This window comes from Lissotriton helveticus, chromosome 10 (genome assembly GCF_964261635.1).
Source record: "Lissotriton helveticus chromosome 10, aLisHel1.1, whole genome shotgun sequence".
Classification (NCBI taxonomy): Eukaryota; Metazoa; Chordata; class Amphibia; order Caudata; family Salamandridae; genus Lissotriton; species Lissotriton helveticus.
In genome coordinates this window covers 309,806,748-309,829,040 of record NC_136071.1, presented here as the reverse complement: position 1 = coordinate 309,829,040, position 22,293 = coordinate 309,806,748, and the positions used below count along the sequence as shown (strand labels likewise).

The following is a 22,293-nucleotide window of genomic DNA, read 5'->3' as shown; positions in this document are numbered from 1 at the left end:
TTAAAGTGGAGTTTGTGTATTATTCAGTACCAACAAACATTGCATGCCTGAGTGTCATGGGTAGTTACAATCCTGATTTGCTGGTCCCTTTCTCATAGAAAAGACAACTATTTCAGGGCTGAGTGATTATCATTACTCCAGTTTGGGTTGTGCATCCTAAACTTTTTTCATTTTGTTAAACCAAATTCTTCCATAAATTCCATAACTTGTATTCTGTGGCTATCTCACAGACACTGTATACATGTATTTGAGTTTCAAGATTGTTTTGATTTTGGAGTAGCGCTTAATTGGTACCAAATATAAGTACAGGGAATCAAAGATTTTCTTAGGAGCTAACAAGCAGTGCTGTCATAGCTGAATCAGTAAGCTGCTTATTCATAATTCCACCTCATGCCAATTTATTCCACCACACCTTTTCTATCTCGTTGTCTTCATTTTGCAGGTTTTTATTTCACCATGCGCTCTCCTTGTCATTGATTTCCTATCTTTCGTGGGCTGGTCTTTTCTCACCCCCAGAGTTACTGACACCACTAGGGCTGGTAACTTCTGTAACGGAGAACATGTGTCCCATAATGAAATGGAACCCAAGGGGGTTTTAAGAAATAGGAAATTACAAGGATCAATAATTACAAGTCCAATTCCCCTTGAAATACCTAATTTCTCACAGACTTTCATCTGCAGATTTCGGCTTCTTTCAACATCCGAAATCTTCTGGTGAAAATAAACACGCCTGCAGTGATCCAGTGGCTCTTATAATTCTGCTAGGGCTGGTAACTGGTTTCAGCTGACCCAATGAAATTAAGTACCAACTTGTAATGAGGGCCACAGTGTGTGAAAATGCTAATTTGAATAAACAGGCACACATACAATTCATGAGCCATGTCACCGAGTTGTGATGCATGGGCCATTGTGGTGGGCGTTATCTCCGGGACTGTGGTCTCAACGGAGTAGACCATTCAGCCATTTTGCGATGATTGTCCAATCAATCAATCAATCAATAATTTGTAGAGTGCGCTACATACCCACAAGGGTTGCAAGGCACTGAGGGGGGAAAGAGGGGGGGGTGCTGTTGCTACTGGTTGAACAGCCAGGTCTTGAGTTGTCTCCTGAAGGTTAGAAGGTCTTCAGTTTGTCGTAGGATGAGGGGGAGGGTGTTCCAGGTAGTGGCGGCGTGGTGGGAGAAGGATCTGCCTCCGGCTGTGGTTCTACGGATGCGTGAGACAGTGGCCAGGGAGAGGTCTGCTGAATGGAGTTTCCTGTTGGGTGCGTAGAAGGAGAGTCGACTGTTGAGGTAGGCTGGGCCGGTCTTGTGGAGTGCCTTGTGTGCATGGATCAGGAGCTTGAAGGAGATTCTTTTGTCGACAGGGAGCCAGTGCAGGTTCCTGAGGTGGGAGGTGATGTGGTCGCGGCCCGGGGTGTCGAGGATCAGGCGTGCAGAGGCATTCTGGATTCTTTGCAGTCTGTCGATGAGCTTGGTCGGGGCGCCGGCATATAGGGGGTTTTCATAGTCGAGTCTGCTGCTGACTAGGGCCTGGGTGACGGTTTTCCTCGTATCTGTCTGGATCCATCTGAAGATCTTGCGGAGCATACGGAGGGTGTTGAAGCAGGTGGAGGAGACAGCGTTGACTTGTTTGGTCATGGTGAGTTTCGAGTCGAGGATGACTCCCTGGTTGCGAGTGCGGTTGGTGGGTGCGGGGGGTGTCCCATGTGATGCGGGCCACCAGAAGTCATCCCATGCTGAGGGGTTGGGCCAGAGGATGAGTATCAATGTTTTGTCTGTGTTTAGCTTAAGGTGGCTGTCCTCCATCCATTCAGCGACGGGCTTCATCCCCTGGTGGAGGTTGGATTTGGCGGTGAGAGGGTCCTTGGTGAGGGAGAGGATCAGTTGCGGGTCGTCGGCGTAGGAGATATTGTTGAGGTCGTGAAGTCGTGCGAGGGGCGCCATGTAGAGCGTTGGGCTGGGGGAGGAGCCCTGCAGGACGCCACAGATGATCTCGGAGGCTTCGGATCGGAACGGGGGAGCCAGACTCTCTGGGTTCTGCTGGAGAGGAAGGAGGAGGTCTAGTCCAGGGCCTTGTCTCGGATCCCTGCGTCGTGGAATCTAGTGCATTGTGTGCGGTGGTAGATGGTGTTGAAGGTGGTGGAGAGGTCCAGAAGGATGAGGGCCGCCGTCTCGCCGTTGTCCAGTAGGATCCTGATGTCTTCTGTGGTGGTGATGAGGGCGGTCTCGGTGCTGTGGTTGCTGCGGAATCCTGACTGGGAGGGATCTAGGATGCTGTTGTCTTTGAGATAGCGGGTGAGCTGGATGTTGAATATCTTCTCGATGACCTTAACTGGTAATGAAAGCAGGGAGATGGGCCGGAAGTTTATGAGTTCGCTCGGGTCTGCCTTGGGTTTCTTCAGTAGGGCGTTGATCTCGGCGTGTTTCCAGCTCTCAGGGAAGGTCACGGTCTTGAAGGAGAGGTTGATGATGTTGCTCAGGTGGGGTGCAATGGAGCTGCTGGCTTTGTTGAAGATGTGGTGTGGAAAAGGGTCAGACGGCGAGCCGAGTGGATTGTGCCCATGGCCTTGATTGTGTCTTCGATGCTCACGTTGGCCCTGGTTGTCAGGGGGTTGTGGTCGGTGGGGTGCGGTGGGTCCGCTGTGTTGGGGCCTGTTGGGGTCGTCCGGGGGTTGAAGCTGTCGTGGATGTCGGCGATCTTGCTGTGGAAGAAGGTGGCAAGGGAGTCGCTCAGGGCTTGCAACTGCGGGATGTCGTTGGCGTTGGAGCTGGGGTGGGAGAGTTCTTTAACTACGTTGAAGAGTTCCTTGCTGTTGTGTGCGTTGTTGTCGAGGCGGTTTTTGAAGGAGGCTCTCTTGGCGGTCCTGATGAGGTGGTGGTGCTTGCGGATGGCATCTTTGTGGGCAGTATGGCTGCCTGGTGACTTCACGCTGTGCCATATGTTCTCCAGCTTCCGGCAGGTGCGCTTAGACGCTTGGAGTTCCGGGGTGAACCAATTGGCTCTCTTGCTGGTGTCTTTGATGGTTTGTTTTTTCAGCTGGACTAGGGTGTTGTTGCAGTTGTCCATCCATCGTCTGAGGGTGCACGCACTGTCGTCGGGGTTGGCGGGGTTGGTTTGGGGATTGAGTGTGAGGTTTGGCTGTAGTTGTGCTTCGGGATTGTGCCCAGCGGCGACAGGGGATCTTTAGGGTGCGGTGATGTGCGACGGATTTCCGAAAGGTGAAGTGGATGCAGTGGTGGTTAGTCCAGGTGTGTTCGGAGATGTGGCAGAAGGAGACGTGGGGGTTTGAGGAGAAGATGGCGTCTAGCGTGTGTCCGGCGATGTGGGTCAGCGTTGTGATAAGCTGTTCCAGTCCGAGGTTGTCTATCAGGGTGGAGGAGTTGCTGTCGTTGTTGTTCTCCAGGTGGAAGTTCAGGTCTCCGAGGAGGATGTAGTCGGTGGAGGACAGTGCGTGTGTGGTGATGAAGTCGGCAATGGCGTCGCAGAATTGTGATCGGGTCCGGGTGGTCTGTAGACGAGGGTGCTTCTTAGGGTGGTCTTGGGGTCTGTGTGGATCTGGAAGTGCATGTGTTCGGCGGTGCTGAGAGTGTCGTCGGTGTTTGTAGAGACCCTGATGGTCTTCTTGTGGACGATGGCGATTCCTCCTCCGATTCTGTTGGTGTGGTCTCTGCGGGCGATCTTGTATCCGTCGGGGATGGCTATGGTGATGTCTGGAGAGGAGGCTTTGTTCATCCAGGTCTCGGTCAGGAAGGCGACGTCTGGTGATGTGGTGTCGAGTAGGTTCCTGAGCTCGACTGCGTGTTTGCGTGCAGAGCGGGTGTTGATCAGGATGCATCGGAGCTTTTTGTGTTCTGTCATGGCGGGAGTCTCTGTGTCTTTGATGCAGGAGAAGCTGCAGTTTTGGCAGGTGAAGGGACCGCGGGTGCGCTTCGGGGTGGCCCTGCTGCAGGTGGGGGTCCATCCTGGGTTGAGAGCGACGAGGGTTTTGGCGTCGTATCGGAGGCTGTCTTCGTGGTTGGTGAGGGGGCCAGGGGTTCTGGCACTGGGCTCGGACCAGGCGCAGACAGGCGCAGACGGGCTTGCCTTAGGCGCACGCCCGCTGCGTGAGGTCGCACAGCGGCCGCCATTTCAAGGGGAGGTGGGAGGGAGGAGCAGCTGGGAGGTGGAAGGTGGGTGGCAGGGGGCAGCAAATGGGCACAGGGGGTGGGGCCGCAGGGGCAGCAGAGGCGGGTACATTGGGTAAAGGACACGGGGGAGCGAGACCACTCAAGAGGAGCAAGGTCACACGAGGGGGAGCAACAAAATGGTCAATGGCACAGAGGATCACAGGGCACAAACGCTGAGAGCGCTGGTGGAGCTGCAGCTGGGGGGGGGGGAGCGACCTCCACAACTATAGAATCAATTTTTGAGTCCAGGGTTTCCCTTGTAGAGCTAATAGCTGCTAGTATCATATCCAATTTTTCCCACGGAGCATGGGCCCCCTATAGTGGGGAATTGGAGGAATGCAGATGGTGGGTATGCCCTCAACCACAACCAGAAGCAGGGAACCTTCCTCTGCAAGTAGTAACTGCCCCATAGTCGTCAGAGGTGGAGGCGGGGCTGCTCACAGTAAGTAGAGAGTAGTTCAGAGCAAGTGGACCCATGAAGGAAAAGTAGCACAGTTATCCCTGCTGGGGTGATAAAGTCTAGCGTGGTGCAGAGGAAGAGCACAGAGGCAAAGTGGCACTCACTAAGTCCAGACAAAAGAAAGAGGTAAAATATGCGCTGGTCCATGAGTTCCTCAAGCCACAGGATGCAGCAGGTATCTGAGATGCTGCCAACCAGGTGCGAGTACTACCAGCAGGGACTCCCGTAATGGCAGGGTCTATATGGTCTTCCTGGACCATGGGGTCTCAGACCACTCCAAGGCCTCATAGGATCCATGCACACTAGTCAGTAGAACAAGAGGCACAAAGGGCCAGGGAGCATGTCTCCCATGGCAGTATCATGTGCAGAGTGGGGGGAAGCAAGACGGTGGACTGCATGGCCATTAACAGTGTGAGCAGGTTAGTTCTACAGTGTACAATACAATCCAGCAGCCACGGACCAACATGATGAAAAGAGGGGCCACACTCACCAGGGAAAGTACATCAGGGAATTCTCTTCTGTCCTGGGCTCCTCTGTAGCGTGTGTGCCGAGGGGGGCCAGGGATTACACCCCACCGGGCCAGGATCAATGTCATTACACCATGTACCATGCGTGAGCCACCGATATGTATCAGGCATAACCCTCCATCTGCATCTGCAGCCTCTGATCCCAGTGGGCGTGTGTGAACAACTGCACACTCATACCAAGCAAGAGGTGCCAACCACAGAGTTCACCCAATGATCTCCCATCCGGGTGGGCCAGTAGTCAGCCGACGAGTATGCCCCTAGTACCAGCGGCAATGTCTGTCTCTGCCTCTCCTGTATAGCGTTGCCTGACTACAAGTCTCTCTGCTGCAATGGCAAGGGAGGGACCTCCCCAAATTTCCACACCAGCGACACCAACCAGAATGCAAGGAGCTTATGTGCTGCTCCTCAGCGCTCCTCCATTTAGCTCATCTGGGAGTACAGGGAAGTGCCGGCTCACTCGGTCACACCTCTCCCCATCGAGTGGTGGTCCTTGCTCAGGTGGTACCCCTCTCGCCAGCAGCCAGTCCTGCATGCCTCACCTCAGGATCCGATCTTCTCTGACTCTGGACACAGGGCAAGGAACCCCATGGCAAACGAGATGCACTGAGGAGTGCTCCTCATGGCCTGTCGGATAACTCTGTCCCCCAGCTTGGACAGTATTCTTTAACAGCTAATATATGCTCTTATTTCCAAACTACCAAAAAAGCAATTTGCCTGCTGCACCACTCTGGCCTGGTATACAACCATTACCACGCAACTTTTACAACGACCTACCTTTACCACGCAATTTTTACAACGCAGGATCCATTACAACGAAGTACCATTACAACGCATGTATTTACAACGCAGATACCTTTACAACGCATACTATTACAACGTAAGTATTGGTAAGTATATAATTTTATTAAAAATATTATAGGTTTGGGTTTTTGGGTAAAGGGTTATTTTTAGGGTTCAGGGCAAGGTTTGGGTTTTTGGGTAAAGGGGTATTTTTAGGGTTCAGGGTCAGTTTTGGGTTTTTGGGTAAAGGGGTATTTTTAGGGTTCAGGGTCAGTTTTGGGTTTTTGTGTAAAGGGGTATTTTTAGGGTTCAGGGCAAGGTTTGGGTTTTTGGGTAAAGGGGTATTTTTAGGGTTCAGGGTCAGTTTTGGGTTTTTGGGTAAAGGGGTATTTTTAGGGTTCAGGGTCAGTTTTGGGTTTTTGGGTAAAGGGGTATTTTTAGGGTTCAGGGTCAGTTTTGGGTTTTTGGGTAAAGGGTTATTTTTAGGGTTCTGAGTCAGTTTTGGGTTTTTGGGTAAATGGGTATTTTAGGGTTCAGGGTTCAGGGTCAGTTTTGGGTTTTTGGGTAAAAGGGTATTTTTAGGGTTCAGGGTCAGTTTTGGGTTTTTGGGTAAAGGGGTATTTTTAGGGTTCAGGGTCAGTTTTGGGTTTTTGGGTAAAGGGGTATTTTTAGGGTTCAGGGTCAGTTTTGGGTTTTTGGGTAAAAGGGTATTTTTAGGGTTCAGGGTCAGTTTTGGGTTTTTGGGTAAAGGGGTATTTTTAGGGTTTAGGGTCAGTTTTGGGTTTTTGGGGTACAGGATAAATATTAAGAAAATTTAAAATTAAATTCCATTAAATTAAATTAATTAAATTAAATTACATTAAATAAATTAATTAAATTAAATTAAATTAAATTAATTTAAATTAAATTATAATAATTTTAATTAATTTAAATTTTTTTAAAAATTATATACTTACCAATACTTACGTTGCAATGGTATGCGTTGTAAAAGTATATTCGTTGTAAATACATGCGTTGTAATGGTACTTCGGTGTAATGGATCCTGCATTGTAAAAATTGCGTGGTAAAGGTAGGTGTTGTAAAAGTATGCGTTATAACGTCATACATCCCTCTGGCCTGCTCAGTGGTCCAGAGACTGGTCGGTGTCCCAAATTTGCATGTGAATATGGTCTTTTTAATGAGATTTCTAGATTCACTCAATCATCAGATTGGTCCTAGGTTATTTCATCTTTCGATTTTAGTTGTTCTGTTAAAGGAAAGATCTTTCGAATTGTTAAATATCAGATTCCTGATAGATCCTCTGGATTTGCTAATGAGGCATTCCCAAGACAGATGTACCCAAGATGACCTAAAGTCTGCTGTGCAAGTGTTTAAGATTTGAAGATACAACAAACTCTTCATATGTAAGGAGACTTCACTGTGACTTTATTATAGTCTGAAGAACACAAGGTGGAGGGGATGGAACATGGAAATATTTAAAGGCACCAGTCTTATAAATACCTTGTAAGAGGGAGTATGAGAACTGATAAGTCCAAGAATGTCATTTAGAGTTAGCCAGTGGTATCATCGTCACCCCTTGCTAACCCTGGCACTTCTCTTACAACCCCAGCATATTGGTCCTGGGGGCATCCTAGGAAAATAAGCTAATACTGCTTTTTAAGAGCAGTGCTCACATTCTACCTTTCTTAAGGTAGATAAAGTGCACACGTACATGAGAAACTTAATTCTACTAACAAAGGTCAGCAAATTGAACGGGGGTAAAGTGGAGAGTGATTTAGAGGAACGGATAGAAAAAAGGATGAGGACTGCAGTGGAACTCTCACTAGTTACTGTGACATTCCATTCAATAATCATCAAGAGATGTCATTGTCTGGAGGTTGAATTAACCCTTTATTTCACAGTGGGTGTTTTTGCCCTGCAGAGCATCCTTATTTGTGTTTCCCTGTTTAAGTAAACCTTTAAGAACATATGTTAAACCTGTTCCAGATGACTCAGTGAGTCTGTTATCTGCTTTGCACATCTCAGGGAAGTATGTAGTCGCAGATTAAGTCTTAGAATTGATCTGATGCATGTTATGTGCATTTGTAAAGTTCACTCCCACGAGGGTGCTAAGCAGGTGTGTGTTCCTAACCTTGCTTATCGTAAGGTGTTTAACTGAAAAGGACGAGGCTCTAATGTGTAGTGGGAGGCTGTTCCAGTTTAAGAGTGATGTAAGAGTATCTTTGATATGGTTCCCTGTATGCGAATAGGAGTCCTTTGGAGCATCGGCGTCTGAGTGGTTGGTGGAAGGAAATGCAACTGTTCAGGTGCTACTTATCAAAGACAGTTATGTTATCGGGTGCAAAGATCCAGTGACTTCACTTCATGGAATGCTGACAGAGTGATAGATCATGTGATGTTATCATAGGTTTAATGGGCAAGTGAGGTAATTTCCACTATCTCAGGCATCTTGGCCAATCAGCGTTCATGAAAGAGGCATTTCATATAACATAATATGTGTATACATAAATATGACAACTATGTAAAGAAAGTGGAAGTGGCACTGGGGAGTTGTGATACATGCATTTAAACACCTCCTGGGCATACATGCAATATAAAAGTTAAAGAGTAGATTTGAGAGAATCATTGGTACTCCTCAGTGGTAAAAACACAGTGCGTGACAATATGATAAAGATAGCTAAATAATCTCAATGTATAGGAGCAGAGAAGGTAATCATTTTTTAGGGGAGCCATGGTGATAGAACAAATGTTAATGAAGTAAGAATTGTTGTGGGTGATCTTCCTGAAAGGAACTGCTATGAAAGAAAAACGCAAAATCTACTTTCTGTTAACAGAACTTTTGCCCTCTGACGAAGCCGTGAAGAGTTCACAATTTCAACTGCGGATATTTAAACTTCAAAATCCCACTTATTTAAAGTGGAGTTTGTGTATTATTCAGTACCAATAAACATTGCATGCCTGAGTGTCATGGGTAGTTACAATCCTGATTTGCTGGTCCCTTTCTCATAGAAAAGACAACTATTTCAGGGCTGAGTGATTATCATTACTCCAGTTTGGGTTGTGCATCCTAAACTTTTTTCATTTTGTTAAACCAAATTCTTCCATAAATTCCATAACTTGTATTCTGTGGCTATCTCACAGACACTGTATACATGTATTTGAGTTTCAAGATTGTTTTGATTTTGGAGTAGCGCTTAATTGGTACCAAATATAAGTACAGGGAATGAAAGATTTTCTTAGGAGCTAACAAGCAGTGCTGTGATAGCTGAATCCGTAAGCTGCTTAGTCATAATTCCACCTCATGCCAATTTATTCCACCACACAACCTTTTCTATCTCGTTGTCTTCATTTTGCAGGTTTTTATTTCACCATGCGCTCTCCTTGTCACTGATTTCCTATCTTTCGTGGGCTGGTCTTTTCTCACCCCCAGAGTTACTGGCACCACTAGGGCTGGTAACTTCTGTAACGTAGAACATGTGTCCCATAATGAAATGGAACCCAAGGGCGTTTTAAGAAATAGGAAATTACCAGGGTCAATAATTACAAGTCCAATTCCCCTTGAAATACCTAATTTCTCCCAGACTTTCATCTGCAGATTTTGGCTTCTTTCAACATCCGAAATCTTCTGGTGAAAATAAACACGCCTGCAGGGATCCAGTGGCTCTCATAATTCTGCTAGGGCTGGTAACTGTTTTCAGCTGACCCAATGAAATTAAGTACCAACTTGTAATGAGGGCCACAGTGTGTGAAAATGCCAATTTGAATAAACAGGCACACATACAATTTGGAGGACCACGCGTGTGAACTCTTTTCAGTGAGATTCTCGCGATCATGGTTTCCTCTATGTGCTCTAGATTTCTTAGAATGCTCCCATTAGGCTGACTGAAAATGGTAAAGCTCCTTCTAGCCAAACATAAAATCAAAAGAGAGTTTTAACTTTCCTTGTATCCCAAGCCATGCGCTGATTTTATATCAGTGCATGCCAATACTCCACAAAGAGTAAAAAAATAGGAAATCAACTGTAGCTCCTGATGGATCGGCTGTACATCAATTCAGAATCCATATATAGAATTGATACTTTGGTACCTGTCTGTGGTCCCGGCTTACTGAACATCTTGTCCCTTTAGACTCCAGTAAGAAGACCAAGGCAAACAAGACAATGTGTCTGGAAGAATAACAAACGTGTGTGCAAAGAAAAGACCAACCCCTCCAGACCTGGTTTATTCTCTTCTCTAAGTCATCATGAAAACACTCAGATGATCTGATGTTCTCACTATCGGTAAGTTTAGCCCCACAAAAATCAGGAGCCCATCCACTTGAATGTATATATTCAATGTTGTTATACCAAACTAAAAACTTGGAGCAACAAAAATGAAAAATATTTACCATATAAATTAAACACACATAGGAGCCGATTCTGATTTCGGGCGGACTCCGGTCCGTCCGACATCGGTCAGGAGCCGTAAATGACCGACCTGCTGTCATCGGTTACGGCCCTGCAAGTATGATGCGACCAAAACCCTGTTCGGTCGCACTCGTATACCTCACAATGGGAGCATGCCTTCAGAGCGGAATGCATGCCTGCATTGTGAAAAGCAGGGGTGCAGTTCATCCCTGCACCCTGTGGCTGGCACCCCAAGGTGCCTGCCACCGGGGGCAGGGATCAACAGAGGTGCACCATAGGTGCCCCCAGGCTGCCATTCTGCGGCCTCGCACCCATGGGGGCCCTGCTGGGGGCCCCCAGAGACAATTACCTTCTGCCTTTTCGTGCCGGAAACACCGGCATGAAAAGGCAGTGACAAATTGCCTTAGTACTCCCTTGGTCGTAAAGAGGCGACCGGGGGAGTACTGAAGGATTTCCGGATGGCAGACGTGCTCTCTGAGCTCATCGAAAGCCAGCCGGAAATCCGAGTCGGATTCCTTCCCGACCGAGCCCATCGGAATTGCTCGGTCGGAAAGGAATCTGGCTGGCACATTCCGATGCGGTTGGTCGGAGCCATTCCGACCCAGATTGGAATCGGGCCCATAGTAGTAAAACAAGACAGCAAAATGCAATCCAGTACAACAAATAAGGGACAGGTTTCTGTCCGCCATTCCACAATGGTAATGGAATAAATTAGTCTGACCCCTTCGTGAAGAGGCTGCACGTCTCATTTATAAATGACCTCCAAGCAGGCGGTCATTTATAAAAGCAGCAATGCATATTACTTTGTGTTATGGGGCTATCTCAGCACGATGCAGCCCTGCAGCACAGAGTAATATATTTTTTTCTTAACAAAAAGAAAATCCCAAAATTCTTCCATGGGAGCGGGAGCATTATAACGTTTTTACTGTTCGCTACTGGCGGTAAGACACAGTAAAAAATGACATCATGTCTGACCATCTAAATGGACAGAGTAGTATTTGCTGTGGCCAAACTTAAGGTGTGCCAGCAATTACATTTCACAGGTGGCCCACTATATTGACAGGGAGGGAACTGGCAACAGATCACTGAGATATTATTGTGCTAACAATACTATTGACAAAGTATTGTGTCAAAAATTGTTTACAATAATTACGCGCTCTTATACTTATAATCATAAGTAGAGAAATAACAGGAAATTGTTTTTAGTTTACACTAATATCATCCAAAATAGATAGAAATATGGATTTATTTTTTAAAGATAGAGTTCAAAGTAGTAAATCTTAAATATTAAGTATAAATCTAATATAATGTAAATTAGATATATTCACTGATCTTGAATAATATGGCCCTGATTTTGATGTCGGTCAGGGCTTTCCGACCTACATCTTCGGTTTCAATTCCGACTACTGTATTACGAATACAGCGGTCATATTTGAAACCGGCCGTCATTCCAGCTGGCTTCTGACGGGCCCGTAGGCCAGTCTGAACCAGCACTTAAATCCTTAAAGATGGCATTTGTACCATCGGGATTACGATTTTGGTTTCTGGAAGGCTGTTCATGTTGGGCTAACCGACATGAAAAGCCTGTAGGAAAGCAAATTTGGGGGCCCCTAGCAGGACCCACTTGCAACAGTGGCCTCCGGTTGGGGGTACATATGGTGCAGCCCTGTCAATCCCTGCACCACGTGTCAGGCACCACAGATCAGGGGTAAAAAAAAACTTCAATTTCTCTATGGGAGCTTGTGCTACAGCCAGTTTCTGACCACAGCACAAGATCCCTTAGAGAAATTGGAGTGTGTGACCGCACAAATACTGATGACGTGAGTCTGCCCGACATCGTAATGAGGCCATATATATATGTTTGTGTTAGTGTGTGTGTGTGTGTGTGTATATATATATATATATATATATATATACATCTATAGTGTAACATAATTACTAAAATATTTCATTTAGCATTATATTCTTTTATCTCTAAAACTAATTACTATAAAATGCATATCATATTTATTTGTTTGCCTTTTTATTTTAAATGTATTAATATGGAATATACATATGTATGTATACAGTAATACATTTAAAACACAGTATACACATAAATATTTTGCTAACTATATTATATACATTTTCATAGTACATAGTTTAAAATATAAAATAAATGTAACGCTAAATACATATTTGTATTAATTGTGTGTATGTGTGTGTGTGTATATATATATATATATATATATATATTACCTACTGGCGATAGCCAGTAGGTATATATAGTTAGGATTTTTTTCCTATGGGATTTTTGAAAATTCTATGTCGAATAACTATGGCGTTTGAGGACAGAATTGGCTGAAATTTTCAGGAAAATGGAACATTTTGTTTCTGAGCAGCCCCTGAAAATTTGGGGGGGTTTTGTCAAGGGGGGGCCGAGAAAAAAGGGGGGTCCCAAAACATGTTTTTCCCATGCAATTTTCCATAGGGCGGTTGGCCTCACTTTTAGCCTGAACGGCTGAATGGATTTACACCAAACTTGGCAAAATTGTAGGGACTGGTAGCCCGATGTGCCTTTGCTATGTCTCAAGATATAGGCTCCAGTGTTTTTTACGAAAATTAACTTTGAAAAATATATATTGGGCTACATTGGGCTATATATATGTTGGAGCCCAAATGTAGCCCAATGTAGCCCAATGTAGCCCAATGTAGCCCAAAGATGGCCACCAGAGACAAAAAAAACAAATGTAGCCCAAATATCAGCCAGATGTAGCCCAACTATAGCCCAATGACAGAATGTCCCAGAGTGTTCTAAAGAACAACTAGAGTGCTGACAGTCCTACTTATTACAAAGGTATGGCACACCTGAAGCCATCTTGATTGGAATAAAGTGGTAACTCTTAAAACATTTAATTTAAAAATGAACAAAATGAGGGGGTTCATTTTGCCATAGAAAGTATGATTAGCGAATATATGACGAAATCCCGCATACCATCAGTCCGCAAAAAAAATCCCGCATGTACTATTAGGCCGCAAATTAAAATAACGAAAACTTTTAGAACGAATATGCCTTTAGCATACACTAAACAACTAAACTACCCTAAACCCTAAAACACTACCCCCAGCATGTCCCTACACTACACAAACAGTACAACACTACCCTAAACCCTAAAACACTACCCCCAGCATGACCCTACACTACACAAACACTACAATACTACCCTAAACCCTAAAACACTACCCCCAGCATGACCCTACACTACGCAAACACTACAACACTACCCAAAACCCTAAAACACTACACCCCAGCATGACCCTACACTACGCAAACACTACAACACTACCCTAAACCCTAAAACACTACCCCCAGCATGACCCTACACTACACAAACACTACAACACAACCCTAAACCCTAAAACACTACCCCCAGCATGACCCTACACTACGCAAACACTACAACACAACCCTAAACCCTAAAACACTACCCCCAGCATGACCCTACACTACGCAAACACTACAACACTACCCTAAACCCTAAAACACTACCCCCAGCATGACCCTACACTACGCAAACAATACAACACTACCCAAAACCCTAAAACACTACACCCCAGCATGACCCTACACTACGCAAACACTACAACACTACCCTAAACCCTAAAACACTACCCCCAGCATGACCCTACACTACGCAAACACTACTACACTACCCAAAACCCTAAAACACTACACCCCAGCATGACCCTACACTACACAAACACTACAACACTACCCTAAACCCTAAAACACTACCCCCAGCATGACCCTACACTACGCAAACACTACACTACCCAAAACCCTAAAACACTACCCCCAGCATGACCCTACACTACGCAAACACTACAACACTACCCAAAACCCTAAAACACTACCCCCAGCATGACCCTATACTACGCAAACACTACAACACTACCCAAAACCCTAAAACACTACACCCCAGCATGACCCTACACTACGCAAACACTACAACACTACCCAAAACCCTAAAACACTACACCCCAGCATGACCCTACACTACGCAAACACTACAACACTACCCTAAACCCTAAAACACTACCCCCAGCATGACCCTACACTACGCAAACACTACAACACAACCCTAAACCCTAAAACACTACCCCCAGCATGACCCTACACTACGCAAACACTACAACACAACCCTAAACCCTAAAACACTACCCCCAGCATGACCCTACACTACGCAAACACTACAACACTACCCTAAACCCTAAAACACTACCCCCAGCATGACCCTACACTACGCAAACACTACAACACTACCCAAAACCCTAAAACACTACACCCCAGCATGACCCTACACTACGCAAACACTACAACACTACCCTAAACCCTAAAACACTACCCCCAGCATGACCCTACACTACGCAAACACTACAACACTACCTAAAACACTACACCCCAGCATGACCCTACCCTACACAAACACTACAACACTACCCTAAACCCTAAAACACTACACCCCAGCATGACCCTACACTACGCAAACACTACAACACTACCCTAAACCCTAAAACACTACCCCCAGCATGACCCTACACTACGCAAACACTACAACACTACCCTAAACCCTAAAACACTACCCCCAGCATGACCCTACACTACGCAAACACTACAACACTACCCTAAACCCTAAAACACTACCCCAGCATGACCCTACACTACGCAAACACTACAACACTACCCTAAACCCTAAAACACTACCCCCAGCATGACCCTACACTACGCAAACACTACAACACTACCCAAAACCCTAAAACACTACCCCCCAGCATGACCCTACACTACGCAAACACTACAACACTACCCAAAACCCTAAAACACTACCCCCAGCATGACCCTACACTACGCAAACACTACAACACTACCCAAAACCCTAAAACACTACCCCCAGCATGACCCTATACTACGCAAACACTACAACACTACCCAAAACCCTAAAACACTACACCCCAGCATGACCCTACACTACGCAAACACTACAACACTACCCAAAACCCTAAAACACTACACCCCAGCATGACCCTACACTACGCAAACACTACAACACTACCCAAAACCCTAAAACACTACCCCCAGCATGACCCTACACTACGCAAACACTACAACACTACCCTAAACCCTAAAATACTACACCCCAGCATGACCCTACACAACGCAAACACTACAACACTACCCAAAACCCTAAAACACTACCCCCAGCATGACCCTACACTACGCAAACACTACAACACTATCCTAAACCCTAAAACACTACGCCCAGCATGACCCTACACTACGCAAACACTACAACACTACCCTAAACCCTAAAACCCTAGCCCCAGCATGACCCTACACTACGCAAACACTACAACACAACCCTAAACCCTAAAACACTACCCCCAGCATGACCCTACACTACGCAAACACTACAACACTACCCTAAAACACTACCCCCAGCATGACCCTACACTACGCAAACACTACAACACAACCCTAAACCCTAAAACACTACCCCCAGCATGATCCTACACTAAACAACCACCACAACTCTACACTCCACTAACACAACACTACACTACACAACACTACACTACACTACACAATCACTAACCCACGAAAAAATTAACACACCTGAAACCTGAAAATTTGGGGGGGTTTTGACAAGGGGGGGCCGAGAAAAAAGGGGGGTCCCAAAACGCGTTTTTCCCTTTCATTTTTCCATAGGGCGGTTGGACTCACTTTTAGCTCGAACGGCTGAATAGATTTACATGAAACTTGGCAAAATTGTAGATATGGTTTGCCCGACGTGCCTTTGCTATGTCTCAATATATGTGCTCCAGTGGATTTTGAGAAATTAACGTTTAAAAAAATATATATATCTGTGACAGCGCTCCGGTTAGCGCCCCGGTTCGCGTACCTGACGCGTAACGGAACTTCGCGAAGTGAAGCTGATTGGCTCTCCGGTGTCTGTCAACATTCTAAACAGTCCGGAGCGGCCGCCATCTTGTCTCTCGGTACGATCGAGAGACAAGATGTGGTGAAAAACGAAGGGGGAAATGAAGGAAAGGGGGCAAGGTAGACCACTCCTGCCCCCCTAGGATTGATGAGGGGGATATTAAAGTGCCCCGCGGGGCAAAAAATAATTTTTTTTTTTTTTTGCGATTTTACGCCGTAGAGGCACGTCCCGGTACGCGAACCGGGCAGCTCACCAGGCAGCTCACCGGGCAGCTAACCGGGCAGCTAACCGGCAGCGTAGCTGTCAACATTGTAAACAGTCCGGAGCGGCCGCCATCTTGTCTCTCGGTAGGTTCGAGAGACAAGATGTGGTGAAAAAAGAAGGGGGAAATGAAGGAAAGGGGGCAAGGTAAACCCCTCCTGACCCCCTAGGATTGATGAGGGGGATATTAAAATCCCCCGCGATTTTTCGCGGTAGAGGCGCTTCCCGGTACGCGAACCGGGCAGCTAACCGGCAGCGTAGCGGGAGTCCGCCATCTTGTGTTTTTGGAGCGTCCGGTTCGCGTACCGGGTAGCGTCCCGGTAAGCGTAACAAGGGGAAAACCAAGAGAAACAGTAAAAAAAAAATTAAGGGAATAGATTTCCAGCAAACTTGGCAAAATTGTAGGGACTGTTTGTTTGATGTGCCTTTGCAAGGCCTCAAGATATGTGCACGTGTGGATTTTGTCTAATTAAGGTTAAAAAATATATATATATCTGTAAGCGTGCTCCGGCACGCTTACGTTACGGGTTTTGTTTGCGCTGCAGAGCCGATACGTCACGGTTATGCGACGCGTCATGAGGCGTCTCACGTGGCTACGTGATACGTCACGTAATAAAGAATATATTTTACAGCTATAGATATTAGCTTTTAAAAAACCAATGAAATTCACTGAAAAAACCATAGGTTATAGACCATATATAGTTAGGAATTTGCATTTACAAAACCTTGAAAATTCACTGAAAAAACCATAGGTTAGAGACCATATATAGTTAGCTGGACATTTTATTTTATAAAACCAATGAAATTCCATATATAGTTAGTTGCACTAACTATATATCGCGCACCCGCAATCCACTGCTGATGATGTCACATATTACATCATTCATGACATGGTCAGTGACATCACTGATGACATCACTGATGACATCTCAAATGACATCTCAAATGACATCACTGATGACATCATGACACACCAATACCAGTTACTACATACGCACTCACTGATTCCTACGTCTACACACACATTCACTCATTCACCCATACAATCACTCATACATACAGTCACTCATTATTACAACACTATCATATGCACTCATACACCTAGTCAGTCCTGTGAAGAATCAATCACACTTCGATTTCCTCATCTATACAGTTAAACACAGAACACCATACTTTTCACACATATACTAACACATACTTACTCTCTTATCCAATCACTGATACAAGTACACATTGATATGCACAGAGTCACACACCTCCCAGTCTTCCATACATCCACTCATTCTTCAATATGTAAAACATATTTAAACTTTACAAAAACACACAGACACTAGATGATGTCATCAGTGATGTCATTTGAGATGTCATCAGTGATGTCATCAGTGATGTCATTTGAGATATCATCAGTGATGTCATCAGTGATGTCACTGACCATGTCATGAATGATGTAATATGTGACATCATCAGCAGTGGATTGCGGGTGCGCGATATATAGTTAGTGCAACTAACTATATATGGAATTTCATTGGTTTTATAAAATAAAATGTCCAGCTAACTATATATGGTCTCTAACCTATGTTTTTTTCAGTGAATATATATATATATATATATATATATATATATATATATATATATATATATATATATATATATATTACCTACTGGCGGTCGCCAGTAGGTATATATAGTTAGGATTTTTTCTCTATGGGATTTTTGAAAATTCTATGTCAAATAACTTTAGCGTTTGTGGACGGAATTGGCTGAAATTTTCAGGAAAATGGCACATTTTGTTTCTGAGCAGCCCCTGAAAATTGGGGGGGGGGGTTCGTCCAGGGGGGGTCGAGAAAAAAGGGGGGTCCCAAAACGTGTTTTTAACATTGAGTTTTCCATAGGGCGGTTGGCCTCACTTTTAGCCCGAACGGCTGAATGGATTTGCACGAAACTTGGCAAAATTGTAGGGACTGGTAGCCCGATGTGCCTTTTGTAGGTCTCAATATATGTGCTACAGTGGATTTTGAGAAATTAACGTTTAAAAAAAGATATATATCTGTAACAGCGGACCGGGCAGCGCTCCAGTACGCGTACTTTTCGCGCAACGGAGCTTTGTGAAGCGAAGCTGATTGGTTCTCCGGCGTCTGTAAACATTCCAAACAGTCCGTAGCGGCCGCCATCTTGTCTCTCGGTAGGATCGAGAGACAAGAGGAGGCCAAAGCGAAGGGGCAAATGACCATAAGGGGGCATAGTAGATCCTCGCTGACCCCCTAGGTTTGATGTGGAGGTTTTAAAACGGCCCCGCGGGGCAAAAAAAAAAAATAATAATAATAATCGAACGGCTGAATGGATTTGCACGAAACTTGGTAAAATATTAGGGACTGGTAGCCCGATGTGCCTTTGCTAGGTCTCAATATATGTGCTCCAGTGGATTTTGAGAAATTAACGTTCAAAAAAAGATATATATCTGTAACAGCGCTCCGCTTCGCGTAACGGAGGTTTGCGAAGCTGATTGGTCATTCTGTCACTGGGCTATAGTTGGGCTACATCTGGCTGATATTTGGGCTACATTTGTTTTTTTTGTCTCTGGCGGCCATCTTTGGGCTACATTGGGCTTCATTGGGCTTCATTGGGCTACATTGGGCTACATTTGGGCTCCAACATATATATAGGCCAATGTAGCCCAATATATATTTTTCAAAGTTAATTTTCGTAAAAACCACTGGAGCATATATCTTGAGACATAGCAAAGGCACATCGGGCTACCAGTCCCTACAATTTTGCCAAGTTTCGTGGAAATCCATTCAGCCGTTCGAGCTAAAAGTGAGTCCAACCGCCCTATGGAAATGAAGGAAATGAATGGGTAATTTGTAATTAGCAAATAGCTCATCGCAAACTAGGAATGGTAAAGAATCGCTATTTATTCCTTAAAGTTCGCTATTTAGGAAATGCAAAAAACTTTGATGATACATATGGCGGTTCATCTCTAACAAGATAAGAAGCATAGGGATAGATTTATGATGACTGGCGCATCACCAGGGATGTGCTAGTCATTCTGTGCCGCTGTTCCGTCACCTATGGTGTGCTGCATTTACAATGCGGCGCATCATGGGGCAAAAACAGCACAGATGCATGATGTATCTGTGCCGTAAAGGTGGCGCATTGCTGGAGTTGTATCGCAAGTGTGATGAAGCTCCAGCAAGGGTCGGGGGTGCCCCTGTCGCAGGGTTTCTGTTCTCACACAGAACTGTGGACAGAGGATTGGAACCTCGGCGAATTAGGGTGCCCCAAAACTCACCTTAGTAATCAAAAACCCCTTAGCAAGCTAGGTACAGTGTCACATTGGATATAACAAACTCTCAATGTTTAGACAATCCAGAATATGAACTTATAGTACCTCAGGATACGTGGAACTCATGAACAGTCGGTCGTTATATATTTCTTAGAAACCAGAACATGGAGTTAAGAAGAACACATGTGTATTTGAAATGTTTATTTACTAATGCCGTCTTCTCAGGCGTAGTATCTTAGATAATACAAGTACACATATTATCAGTAGCAAAATTACCAGCATAGTTACTAGTACATAAAAAGCGAATGGTGACAGTATGTTAACATGCTGTAAATGAATAAGAGTTAGCAACACTTATAAGCAGCCACGGGCCGTGGAGGGAGTTACGGTGGGGCAGGGAGGCGGGGAGGGGGAGGGGCAGGGTGGAGAGGGCTCCACCCTGCCCCTCCCCCTCCCCGCCTCCCTGCCCCACCGTAACTCCCTCCACGGCCCGCGGCTGCTTATATCTCACCCTCCCTAATACACATATTATATTATTTGCTAAGAAGGTCTGTTTGTGTTGGTTTAGGGCGTGCCCATACTTTAGTGTCTTAGATTTGAAGGAATCACATCAGCATACACCAGCTCTCTCTTCATGTGAACCGCATCAACTGTTGTGTATGTGTGTTCGGCAAAGCAATATAAAACCCGCCTCATGCCCAGAATTGGCAGAAGCTGCACTTATGTTATGAGTATGAAGTCGTGGAGATCAGACCTCATAACAATTCTGTATCGTGTTGTTCTTGAAACTTCAGCACTCGCTGTACAGATATAGTTTAACAAGCAAAGCAGATAGTAGAGCAATAACATATTATTCTCATGTAAACCACGATGAACTACTAGGTTGAAAGCTAAAGCAACAACTAAGTGTCGTGTGCAGAAGTTGCAAAAAAGGAAAAATGGCGTTTAAACCGGTAATGAGCCCATGCTAACTTAACACGGTGTAAAGATATCCAGGACCTAGATGACACCTCCCCATGATCCGGAAACGAACTGAATAAGATAATAGAAGTGCCATCTCATGAGAGCAGATTGCAACTTTATATGTGGACGGTCCGCAAGGTAAAACATTAAAAACTAGGAAAATTTAATGCTAAAGAAAAATAAAACAGCCAAGTACTTTATCGAGTCTTAAGCCAATAGGCAAGCTAAATAATAAAAACTTGACAAATAAGTCAATGAATTGTCAATGAAATGCTAGTACTCAGCATATCAAACATGAAAAAGGTCTATGACATAACTGTGTATGCAAAATAAGCTGCAACAGCCTCCAATAGGAAGTCACCGTCTTCATCCGAAAAGAGTTCAGCCATCCAATTTAAAAGCGGAAAAGAACATACGTGCTCTCCCAGCACCGGATCCTCTATCACCATCAGAGGACAGCTCGGTGGGTTTTCAAGAAAGCTCTGTTCCAAGAAAGACTGTGTTGCCGCCAGTAAATTCCAGGGACCAATTAGTCCATGCATCAATGCCACAGCCATAATCCTTTCGCCAGGACAAACCAACTCGTGAGTAATGATAGGAGTCATCAGCTGATTAAAGTCGACGTCAGGAGAAACCGGTCCGCAGAGACACAAATCAATGGCCCAATCGAAATCAAAGGTCAGGCAGTGAAATACAGGCTGGACACAGGTGAAGTAGGAGAATCGAAAAGATAATCCATATGCCGTGCTTAATATCGCCAACGGCATTGTGCCATAATATTCTAGCATGCGATTGCGGAACAGTGTCAGCAGCTGCAGGGCGGGAGCTTGCACAGGAGGGACATCCATATTTAAAAATGTAAAAAAGCACAAGAGCGTCCGCTGGTAATGCAAGTAAAAATGGGAATCCACGAAGCACAGTGGAAAAAATAGAATGAAAGAAAGCAGGGATGACTCCAAAGATTTTCTCAAATGAAGTCACGAGACCACTGGTAACAACTTTAAAAAAGTGCGCCAGGGCCTTTGTGGAGGACGCGTTAAAGATAGTCCGAACCATCTTGCTGAAATGGAAAGGCGAATCAGTATTGAAAAGGGTCTGCACCTCTGTACGGGTGTTCGCTATGTGAAGCACGAAAGTTTCACGGGCCGAACTCAAGGCCACCTCTCTCTGAGACAAAAGAGCTCTTATTCTTGCCATGCCGTTGAAATCTGCTCCCAAGGTTGGTATTTGTGGCCAGATTGAAAACTCCCTATGTTCATGTGTGGGAGGAAATATAACATTTCTGCAGCAAATAACCCGTTCACTTACTGTTACGATAAAAGGAATACTTTTAATTAACCCAGAACAATCTTCATTATTGAGCATCAAATAACTACCATTTTCCAACAACTTGAACGTGGGGATGATAGCAGGAACTGGCGTGCCTTGCAACACGCAAGCCATATTTGGTCGGTGTTTGTTGCATGAA

General features: G+C 45.1%; 1 protein-coding gene and 1 long non-coding RNA gene across 7 annotated transcripts in view; one reads left to right on the top strand and one right to left on the bottom strand.

Moving 5' to 3' along the window:
• LOC144783772 (uncharacterized) overlaps nt 1-22,293 on the bottom strand; it is a 317,953-nt gene that overhangs the window by 132,059 nt on the left and 163,601 nt on the right. The window lies entirely within an intron of this gene.
• LOC144783770 (cathelicidin-1-like) overlaps nt 1-22,293 on the top strand; it is a 217,773-nt gene that overhangs the window by 106,921 nt on the left and 88,559 nt on the right. For 2 of the 4 annotated variants that reach the window (XM_078662462.1, XM_078662463.1), the window contains exon 4: nt 10,063-10,214. The exons of the other annotated variants lie outside the window; for them this stretch is intronic. In XM_078662462.1, coding sequence (XP_078518588.1) covers nt 10,063-10,200 — 138 coding nt within the window. In that variant the 3' untranslated portion in view covers nt 10,201-10,214. The remainder of the gene's footprint in view (nt 1-10,062; nt 10,215-22,293) is intronic. 4 annotated transcript variants of the gene reach the window in all.